Below are 12,432 nucleotides of genomic sequence, written 5' to 3'. Positions count from 1 at the left end.
GATTATAAATGGTGACAGGTTGTGACATACAGATAGAATGAAATGAGCATCAGCAACATACCTCTACAGAAGCTGATTCTATATAAGATCAACATTTTCTTAATTTCAAAAATTATTATAAGTTTTCAAAAAAGAGGTTTATTAGGGCCTTAGGCAAACCCTGTACCATTTTTATATCTACTTTTCAATGGAGTATAATATTAATCAACATATCAAAGGTAAGGGGTGAAAAATAACTTATATCTTAAAACATGAAGTATAAATTGTTGTTTCTGATTTCATCTGAATAAGGAACAAGCCCCAAATTATAGATGAATAGCTATCCTTTGTATAGAGTATGAGTAAAGGTTTGGGTTTTCCTGTGTTTATATGCATGAAAAGAATACTCATTAAGTGCAGCCACATAAATATAATGTTATTTGTATTTGTAAAGAATAATAATTTTTATTTTGGATTTTCTATGCCTTTTTATATTTTCTAATTAACAAAAATGGCATTATTAGTTTTAAAATGATTAGTATATTTTTTGAAAATTGCCTATTTCAGACAAACTCTCTACCACAGAAGTACAGCTGAGAAAAATAACAAAATTTCCACATAGACAGGTATTTCAATACATCTCTTTTGAATTTGTGAACTGGCATATTTACTGTGTATGGTTAAAACTTGTTAGATGTGGGGATTTTAAAACTTAGCCCTAAAATTCTTTAATACTCCTGCCACTGAAATAAAAGGGTCTATGCCCCTTGAATCTGTAACTGTTTGGACAATAGCTTATAGCAGAAATGACGCCATGTCAGTTTCCAGACCCAGACCATAACATGGAAGAGAAAAGATGTCACACTGACCTATGCCCCAATTGCAGATCTGGAAGTAAAATAAACAACTGCTGTTGTCCGAAGTCACTAAATTTTGAGCTGGTTTGTTAAGCAGCAATAAATAACCAAAAGAGCATCGGACTTTGATCATGAATGCTGATTATAAAAATGGTTTTTGCATTACACCAAAACAATGTTATATTACATATGCTATAACTAGTCAGAATAGAAGGAAGAAAATGTAATAAAAAAAGAAAAATGCAATACACTTTCATCAGGCTAACATAAATTTTATCAATAAAGTTTTTAATAAATTACAACACAGTATTGAGAAAATAATTCAAAGAATCTTAGAATCTTTAGTATGTTATAAATTGAAAAACCTAAATATTACAGAATTATTTGCTTAAATTTGGTGATTTAACTTTTTAAATTTGGTTTTGTAGGATTTATCTATATTGTTTAATGATGTTGTAATTAAAAGCATAAACCTATATAGAAAATACTAATTCTATAAAAATTAGAGAATTTAAATATTGTCAAATAGAACAACATATTGAATAATAGAAATACATTTTAAGTGGAACTATATTTACAGAGGTCTAAGCCTACATGACATAATGCAGCCCCGAAGAGTCATAATAAAAAAATAATAACAAGATAAAATCATACTATATGTTATTTACCAAAAGTAAGCACTTGAGAAAGATTAATAGTTAATTCAATAAAAAAGAAACTGAGTATTGGGTTGGCCAAAAAGTTTGTTCGAGTTTTTCGGTAACATCTTATGGAAAAACCCAAACACACTTTTTGGCCGACACAATATTAAATAAAAATGTTAAATATGTCTTAATTTCGGTAATATAAACAATAGAATTGTTTTAAGACAATTATGTATAATTCCTTTTCCTTAGAAAACTGGATAACTTTAAATGGACTTTGAGAGCTCAGGATACAGAAAAATACCCTATAATAAATATTTTAATAAAATAAAGAATCATTTTATAACATAAAAATCCACCTACTTAATGTATTTCTTTTCAAGACACAGTTCCACAGCAGAATAGTTTCAAAACATAAAAATTTAACAATTTAGTGTATTTCTTTCATAAGGCACAGTTCTACAGGATAGAGTCAACATTATTCATCCAAATATGAACCAGAAAGTTCAATTAATTGTATTTCTTGTCCACAAGCTACTTTGATAAGATTTACTCAATAATGAAATTGTTAAGAATCATATCATAGAATTAGCACAGGTTCAGTCCTTTTTACTCATTATAAATCTACAGTATAAAAAGCAATATTCAAAAGGTGACACAAATACAAAATACCTTTACAGAGGGAATTGTATTAATCCCAAAACTCTGCCTCCTCTTATAATGAAAACCTGAGAACCAGAATGATTAATCGATTTGTACCAGAGTGAAACTAGGCCTGGAACCCTGCCACCTGCTTCTAACTTTTGTATCTTTTCTCATATATTATGCTGCTTCATCTGGCATGAGTGATTCCTATACAGCTATGAAATATAAAATAATGCATGATAATAAGAAAAGAGTGAAGCAAAACAACTTCCTCCATATAAAAGTCATCTTAAAAAAAAAGTCATCTAATTTATGCTGAAACATTAGAATTCTTCATTTTATCAAAGTCCTTGCTGAAACATTTTTCTACACTGTTTGTTTTCCAGATATGTGCATATTTATTTATGGTACAACATCCAACAGAAAATTCATTACACTCTTTCAGAAATATTATAAAAATTAGTTATACATTACTTGACACTCTTCTACTTTTAATATGCCTGAAATCATATTTTCATTATATTTTCACTAATGATAAAAAATGGATACAAGTTGATAGTATTTTTTATTTTACAAAATTTTTGCCATGTTTTGGAATTTAGATTTAATCACCTAAAACACCCTTCTAATTAGATGGCAAGCCAGAGGTGTATTTAATCTTAAGGAATTGTTTTAGCACTAAGCCTTAGTTTATTATCTGTGTGATGGTCATAACAATAGTACTTACCACATGTAAGTAGAATTGTTGTGCAGAATAAATAAAATATGTAGCTAATATATCTAAATCCTTGGCACCATACCTGACATATTACATACTAATAAATGTCAGTTGTTATTATAGTTTAGCTGCAATCAAAAACATGGTAATGTTAAGATTTAGCTGCAATCAAAAACATGGTAATATTAAGATAGCAACACATAAAGTATGATTTTTAAAAAATGGCCTACTTAAAACAAGGTGTATTCTTCTATTAAAAGGTGATTTGCTATGCTTAATTCCAACTGATAAAGTACTTTTTAGATATTAAAAAGTTATTCACATTAACCTTTTAAGGGGCAATATAACCAATATATGTTAAATAGCATATGATTTGTAAAACCAAAATTTAGTGCAACTTACTGTTAATACATGTGCTAATCAAAAGAAGGTAAATTCTATTAGTATGTTAAACATTTCTCATAAATTTTTTTTAAAAATTAAGAAATTAAATACCAGTGAGAGAGTATACATACAATGAATTTAGTAAAATTCCTTGAATTATTTTTTAAACAAATAAGACATTTCCATATTCTATGTACGTACCTGGAGTAGGCAAACAATCGACTATCCCAAAGATTATGATTCCCTCTAGGTCCGTAATGAAAGTAACAGGACTCTGTCCCATCAAACATATTCAATCCATCTTCTGAATTTTTTGAGGCATGGCTATGTACCACATCTAAGAGGACTGTAATACCCATTGAGTGAGCTGTGTCAACCAGTTCTTTCAGCTCTTCAGGAGTTCCATAACGGCTTAAGGTAAAGGAGACAGCAAAAACAAGATCACATCATATTTAAACCAAACAGCCAATCATTTACTGAGAATCCATTGTTTTACCAGCACAGTACTAGATACTTCAAATGTACAAATGTAGTATGATATAATACTTAGATATAAGTCAAAGTTGCTTAATAGTTGTTATTAGGCATTTTTGAAAGCATTCAATAAAAAAATAAATCTGGCTGTTAATTGTAGATTTATAGCACAATGAAAATTCACATTTTGAGTAGGTAGATAGTAAAATTCCACTTCTCTATACTCAGAGTTTCTGATTTCCATCGCCAAACCTAGTTTGAGGGGTATGGTCATTCCTGTCCACATACCTGACCATCCCTTTAAGCATGCATGGTTGGGATTGTGAGGGCTCTTAGAATACTTCTTTGAATATCCTTGGTGCCTTAATTGAGGCCATTTCTCCTTTACTTACTTATTCCCAGACTGGAATGCCTCAAGTACCAGCGGGTCCTGTCACCACCCAAGCAGGAAAGATAGGCAGCTCACATGCACGTGGGTTTGTGTTAAAAACAGTTTTCTAGTCAGCATGAAACAGGAAACAAAAATCACTCCCAAGAGGAAGGCCTTTCTTAACCTATGTAAAAATCTCAATACTGCAGTCTTCCATAGCATCAACTTTTGGTTTTAAATAAAAAATCACCCTTGTGATGAATTGTTTACTATCTCTCTTCCTCACTAGACTATATGTCCCTTGAGGGCAGGGGCTCTGACCATCTAGTTTCCCACGTTACAGTACAGTGCTTAGTATGCAGTGGGGCTCCTGATAGCAGATTCCACGGAGCAGCAAGAGCTAGCCTCTAAAAATGCAAATATGATCATGTCATCTTCTCTCCAAAATCATATTTGCACTCCCATTGTCCTTAGGATAAAGACCACTGTCCTTATAAAGACTTACTGCACTGCCTAATCTGGCTCCTTCCAGTAACTTTAGACTTATGACACTCTACCCGTTACTCTTCTTATCCTACCGACCTCACCTTTTTTTTATTTTTTTCATTTATTTAGATGCTGGGGGTAGGAGTTAATTAATTAATTTATTTATTTTTGCTATGTTGGGTCTTCGTTTCTGTGTGAGGGCTTTCTCTAGTTGTGGCAAGTGGGGGCCACTCTTCATCACGGTGCGCAGGCCTCTCACTATCATGGCCCCTCTTGTTGCGGAGCACAGGCTCCAGACGCGCAGGCTCAGTACTTGTGGCTCACGGGCCTAGTTGCCCTGTGGCATGTGGGATCCTCCCAGACCAGGGCTCGAACCTGTGTCCTCTGCATTAGCAGGCAGATTCTCAACCACTGCACTACCAGGGAAGCCCCCCGACCTCACCTTTTTTCCCACTCATTGAACATCATGTTCAATGAATAAACAGCCCTAAAGTTTCATTCATTCATTTATTTGTTTGACAAATACTTATTAAGCTATCTACCATGTGCCAAAAAATTTTCTATGCTCCAGAGATTCAGCAGTGTACAAAATAAACATCACTGGCCTTATGGAATTTAGATTCCAGTTGGTTGATAACAAATAAATAAGCAAAACATGTGGAATGTCAGGCAGCAATAACTGCTCTAAAGAAAAATGAAGCAAGGCCACTGGTCAGAAGGGAAGGTTTGCTGTTTTAAATATGGTCATCAGTGAAAGTTTTATGACAAAGGCAATATTTCAGCGAAGACCTGAAAGAAATAGGGAGGAAGGCATGTGAATATTTAAGGGGCAGAGTGTTCAGAAAGAAAGAGCACTGGAGGTAGAAATGAGCCAGGAGCATCTGAAGAAGAGCAAATACTCTAGTGTGGCTGGAGTGGAATAATCAAGAAAGAGATGAGCTCAGAGAGTTGGCCAAGACCCAGATCACATGCGGCCTCATGGATCAATGTGAGGCATTTGGCTTTTATTCTGAAAGGGACAGGGAATCATCAGAGTTCTGAGCAAGAGAGTGACATGATCTGACTTTCATTTTAAAAAGACGACTTTATATACTGTGCAGAAAGTGGTCCACATGTGTGGAGAGGGAGAAAGCTAGGGAAGGAGGACAAGAGAATAGAGTGACCAGTTACAGACCTAATGAAATAAGGCAGGTGAGAAACAGCAACTTGGACCATGGTGGTAGCAGTTGAAGCAGCCAGATTGGGGATATATTTTGAAGTTACCAGTGGTTAGGTTTTCTGATAAGTAGAGTATGGGGGGGGGATATAATGGGAAAATTCAAGTATAAGGCAGCTGGCTTAAACAATTGGAAGATGGAGATGTCATTTATTAAATTAGTGAAGATAGCAAGAGAAGAAGGTTAGAAGATAAGATCAGATATTTAATCTGGGACAGGTTAAGAATGAGATATGTACTACATACCTCAACCTCAAATAGGCACTGTTTGAAGATCACAACAGAGGTGAGGACTGGAGAACTAAATTTTGCAGTTGGCATATAAAGTGTATTTGAGGAGACTGGTCCAAGATGGCAGAGTACAAGGATGTGCTCTCACTCCCTCTTGCGAGACCACCAGAATCACAACTAACTGTTGAACAATCATTGACAGGAAGATACTGGAACACACCAAAAAAGATATGCCACATCCAAAGACAAAGGAGAAGCCACAATGAGATGGTAGGAGGGGCGCAATCAAAATAAAATCAAATCCCATAACTGCTGGGTGGGTGACTCACAAACTGGACAACACTTAAACCACAGAAGTCCACCCACTGAAGTAAAGGTTCTGAGGCCCACGTCAGGCTTCCCAACATGGGGGTGCAGCAATGGGAGGAGGAATTCCTAGAGGATCAGACTTTGAAGGCTAGGGGGATTGGACTGCAGGACTTCAACAGGAATGGGGGAAACAGAGACTCCACTCCTGGAGGGCACACACAAAGTACTGTGCATGTTGGCACCCAGGGGAAGGAATAGTGACTCCATAGGAGACTAAACCAGACCTACCTGCTAGTGTTGGAGGATCTCCTTCAGAGGTGGAGGGTGGCTGTGGCTCACCATGAGGACCAGGACACTGGCAACAGAAGTTCTGGAAAGTGCTCCTTGGCATGAGCCCTCCCAGAGTCGGCCATTAGCCCCACCAAAGAGCCCTGGTAGACTCCAGTGTTCCCTTGCCTCAGGCCAAACAACCAACAGGGAGGGAACCAAGCTCCACCCATGAGCAGACAAGCAGATTAAAGTTTTACTGAGCTCTGACCACCAGAACAACAGCCAGCTCTACCCACCACCAGTCCTTCCCATCAGGAAACATGCATAAGCCTCTTAGATAGCCTAATCCAACAGAGGGCAGAGAGCAGAAGCAAGAAGAACTACAATCCTGCAGCCTGTGGAACAAAAACCGCATTCACAGAAAGATAGACAAGATGAAAAGGCAGAGGGCTATGTACCAGATGAAGGAACAAGATAAAACCCCAGAAAAACAACTAATTGCAGTGGAGATAGGTAACCTTCTAGAAAAAGAATTCAAAATAATGATAGCGAAGATGATCCAGGACCTCAGAAAAACAACGGAGGCAAAGATCGAGAAGATGCAAGAAATGTTTAACAAAGACCTAGAAGAATTAAAGAACAAACCAACAGAGATGAACAATACAATAACTGAAATGAAAAATACACTGGAAGGAATCAGTAGCAGAATAACTGAGGCAGAAGAAAAGATAAGTGACCTGGAAGACAGAAAGGTGGAATTCACTGCTGCAGAACAGAATAAAGAAAAAGAATGAAAAGAAATGAAGACAGCCCAAGAGACCTCTGGGACAACATTAAACACAACAATATTCGCATTATAGGGGTCCCAGAAGGAGAAAAGAGAGAGAAGGGACCTGAGAAAATATTTGAAGAGATTATAGTAGAAAACTTCCCTAACGTGGGAAAGGAAATAGTCACTCAAGTCCAGGAAGTGCAGAGAGTCCCATAGAGGATAAACCAAGGAGAAACACGCTGAGAAACACAGTAATCAAATTGGCAAAAATTAAAGACAAAGAAAAATTATTGAAAGCAGCAAGGGAAAAAACACAAATAACACACAAGGGAATTCCCATAAGGTTAAAAGCTGATTTCTCAGCAGAAACTCTACAAGTCAGAAGGGAGTGGCATGACATATTGAAAGTGATGGTAGGGAAGAACCTACAACCAAGATTACTCTACCCAGCAAGAATCTCATTCAGATTCTATGGAGAAATCAAAAGCTTTACAGACAAGCACAAGCTAAGATAATTCAGCACCACCAAACCAGCTCTACAGCAAATGCTAAAGGAACTTCTCTAAGTGGGAAAGAGAAGAGAAGAAAGGGACCTACAAAAACAAACCCAAAACAATTAAGAAAATGGTCATAGGAACATACATATCAATGATTACCTTAAATGTGAATGGATTAAATGCTCCAACCAAAGGCCACAGGCTCGCTGAATGGATACAAAACAAGACCCATATATATGCTGTCTACAAGAGACCCACTTCAGACATAGGAACACACACAGACTGAAAGTGAGGGGATGGAAAAAGATATTCCATGCAAATGGAAATCAAAAGAAAGCTGGAGTAGCAATACTTATATCAAATAAAATAGACTTTAAAATAAAGAATGTTACAAGAGACAAGGAAGGACACTACATAATGATCAAGGGATCAATCCAAGAAGAATATATAACAATTATAAATATACATGCACCCAAAATAGGAGCACCTCAATACATAAGGCAACTGTTAACAGCTATAAAAGAGGAAATCGACAGTAACATAATAATAGTGGGGGACTTTAACACCTCTCTTACACCAATGAACAGATCATCCAGACAGAAAATTAATAAGGAAACACAAGGTTTAAATGACACAATAGACCAGATAGCTTTAATTGATATTTGTAGGACATTCCATCCAAAAACAGCAGATTACACTTTCTATTCAAGTGCACACGGAACATTCTCCAGAATACATCACATCTTGGGTCACAAATGAAGCCTCAGTAAATTTAAGAAAATTGAAATAATATCAAGCATTTTTTCTGACCACAACGCTATGAGATTAGAAATAAATTACAGAGAAAAAAACGTAAAAAACACAAACACATGGAGGCTAAACAATATGTTACTAAATAACCAAGAGATCACTGAAGAAATGAAAGAAGTAATCAAAAAATGCCAAGAAAGGGCTTCCCTGGTGGCGCAGTGGTTGAGAGTCCACCTGCTGATGCAGGGGACACGGGTTCGTGCCCCGGTCCAGGAAGATCCCACATGCCGCGGAGCAGCTGAGCTCGTGGGCCATGGCTGCTGAGCCTGCGCGTTCAGAGCCTGTGCTCCACAACAGGAGGGGCCACAACAGTGAGAGGCCTGCGTACTGTGAAAAAAAAAATGCCAAGAGACAAATGACAATGAAAACATAATGACCCAAAACCTATGGGATTGAGCAATAGCAGTTCTAAGATGGAAGTTTACAGCAATACAAGCCTACCTCAAGAAACAAAAAAAATCTCAAACAATCTAAACTTACACCTAAAGGAATTACAGAAAGAAGAACAAACAAAACTCAAAGTTAGCAGAAGGAAAGAAGTCATAAGGATCAGAGCAGAAATAAATGAAATAGAAACAAAGAAAACAATAACAAAGATCAATGAAACTAAAAGCTGGTTCTTTGAGAAGATAAACAAAATTGATAAACCATTAGCCAGACTCATCAAGAAAAAGAGGGAGAGGACTCAAATCAATAAAATTAGAAATGAAAATGGAGAAGTTACAACAGACACTGCAGAAATACAAAAGAATCCTAAGAGACTACAACAAGCAACTCTATGCCAATAAAATGGACAACCTGGAAGAAATGGACAAATTTTTAGAAAGGTATAGCCTTCCCAGACTGAACCAGGAAGAAATAGAAAACATGAGCAGACAAATCACAAGTAATGAAATTGAAACTCTGATTAAAAATCTTCCAACAAACAAAAGTCCAGGACCAGATGGCTTCACAGGTGAATTCTACCAAACGTAGAGAAGAGCTAACACCTATCCTTCTCAAACTCTTCCAAAAAACTGCAGAGGAAGGAACACTCCCAAACTCATTTTATGAGGCCACCAACACTCTTATACCAAAAACCAGACAAAGATACCACAAAAATATAAAATTACAGAACGACATCACTGATGAATATAGATGCAGAAATCCTCAACAAAATACTAGCAGACAGAATCCAACAATACATTAAAAGGATCATACACCATGATGACGTGGGATTTAGCCCAGGGATGCAAGGATTCTTCAATATATGCAAAGTAATCAATACGATACACCATATTAACAAATTGAAGAAGAAAAACCATATGATCATCTCAATCAATGCAGGAAAAGCTCTTGACAAAATTCAACACCCATTTATAAAAAATCTCCAGAAAGTGGGCATAGAGGGAACCTCAACATAATAAAGGTCATATATGACAAACCCACAGCAAACATCATTCTCAACGGTGAACAACTGAAAGCATTTCCTCTAAGATCAGGAACAAGACAAGGATGTCCACTCTCACCACTATTATTCAACATAGTTTTGGAAGTCCTAGCCACGGCAATCAGAGAAGACAAAGAAATAAAAGGAATACAAATTGGAAAAGAAGAAGTAAAACTGTCCTTGTTTGCAGATGACATGATACTATACATGGAGAATCCTAAAGATACCACCAGGAAACTACTAGAGCTAATCAATGAATTTGGTAAAGTTTCAGGATACAAAATTAATGCACAGAAATCTCTCCCATTCCTATACACTAATGATGAAAAATCTGAAAGAGAAATTAAGGAAACACTCCCATTTGCCATTGCAACAAAAAGAATAAAATACCTAGGAATAAACCTACCTAGGGAAGCAAAAGACGTGTATGCAGAAAAGTATAAAACACTGATGAAAGAAAGTAAAGATGATACAAACAGATGGAGAGATATACCATGTTCTTGGATTTAAAGAATCAATATTGTGAAAATGACTATACTACCCAAAGCAATCTACAGATTTAATGCAATCCCTATCAAACTACCACTGGCATTTTTTACAGAACTAGTACAAAAAATCTTAAAATTTGTATGGAGACACAAAAGACCCCAAATAGCCAAAGTAGTCTTGGAGGAATCAGACTCCCTGACTTCAGACTATACTACAAATCTACAGTAATCAAGACAATATGGTACTGGCACAAAAACAGAAATATAGATCAATGGAAAAGGGTAGGAAGTCCAGAGATGAACCCACGCACCTATGGTCAACTAATCTATGATGAAGGAGGCAAGGATATACAATGGAGAAAAGACAATTCCTTCAATAAGTCATGCTGGGAAAACTGGAGAGGTACATGTAAAAGGATGAAATTAGAACACTCCCTAACACCATACATAAAAATAAACTCAAAATGGATTAGAGGCCTAAATGTAAAACCAGACACTATAAAACTCCTAGAGGAAAACATAGGAAGAACACTCTTTGACATAAATCACAGCAAGATCTTTTTTGATCCGCCTCCTAGAGTAATGGAAATAAAAACAAAAATAAACAAATGGGACATTATGAAAGTTAAAAGCTTTTGCACAGCAAAGGAAACTATAAACAAGACGAAAAGACAACCCTCAGAATGGGAGAAAATATTTGCAAACGAATCAACGAACAAACGTTTAATCTCCAAAATATATAAAAAGCTCATGCAGCTAAGTATTAAAAAAACAAACAACCCTATCCAAAAACGGGCAGAAGACCTAAATAGACATTTCTTCAAAGAAGACATACAGATAGCCAAGAAGCACATGAAAAGCTGCTCAACATCACTAATTATTAGAGAAATGCGACTCAAAACTACAATGAGGTATCACCTCACACCAGTTAGAATGGGCATCATCAGAAAATCTACAAACAACAAATGCTAGAGAGGGTGTGGAGAAAAGAGAACCCTCTTGTACTGTTGGTGGGAATGTAAATTGATACAGCCACTATGGAGAACAGTATGGAGGTTCCTCAAAAAACAAAAAATAGAATTACCATATGACCCAGCAATCCCACTACTCGGCATATATCCAGAGAAAACCATAATTCAAAAAGACACATGCACCCCAATGTTCACTGCAGCACCCTTTACGATAGCCAGGTCATGGAAGCAACCTAAATGCCCATCGACAGACGAATGTATAAAGAAAATGTGGTACATATATACAATGGAATATTATTCAGCCATAAAAAGGAACGAAATTGGGTCATTTGTAGAGATGTGGATGAATCTAGAGACTGTCATACATAGTGAAGTAAATCAGAAAGAGAAAAACAAATATCATATATTAACGCACACATGTGGAACTTAGAAAAATGGTACAGATGAACTGGTTTGCAGGGCAGAAATTGAGACACAGATGTAGAGAACAAACGTATGGACACCAAGGGGGGAAAGAAGCCAGTGGGGTGGTGTGATTAACTGGGTGATTGGGATTGAGATATATACACTAATATGTATAAAATGGATAACTAAGAAGAACCTGCTGTATAAAAAAATAAATAAAATAAAATTCAAAATAAAATGAAATAAAGTGCATTTGAGTCATCAGAATGGATGAGACCTTAAAGCTCCTTCATATAGATACAGAAGGGGATGGAGCCAAGGGCTGAGCACTGGGAGGGCCCATCTTTAGTGGTCAGAAAGAGCAAACAAAGTAAAGAAGAAGCAACGAAACATGTGAGAAAAATAATAGGAAAGTTTAATATTCTAAAAGCCAAGAGAAGAAAAAAGTTGCAAGAAGGTAGGAGTAATCAGTTGTGC

General features: G+C 36.3%; 1 protein-coding gene across 1 annotated transcript in view; it reads right to left on the bottom strand.

Annotated features, from left to right (window-relative positions):
* GBE1 (1,4-alpha-glucan branching enzyme 1) overlaps positions 1-12,432 on the bottom strand; it is a gene marked incomplete at both ends in the record, with an annotated part of 293,082 nt that overhangs the window by 124,305 nt on the left and 156,345 nt on the right. Inside the window, one exon of the mRNA XM_079705465.1 lies at positions 3,429-3,638. Coding sequence (XP_079561591.1) covers positions 3,429-3,638 — 210 coding nt within the window. The remainder of the gene's footprint in view (positions 1-3,428; positions 3,639-12,432) is intronic.

The sequence above is a fragment of the Hyperoodon ampullatus genome, assembly GCF_949752795.1.
Source record: "Hyperoodon ampullatus genome assembly, chromosome: 5".
Lineage (NCBI taxonomy): Eukaryota > Metazoa > Chordata > Mammalia > Artiodactyla > Ziphiidae > Hyperoodon > Hyperoodon ampullatus.
This window is presented reverse-complemented; position numbering and strand designations above follow the sequence as displayed.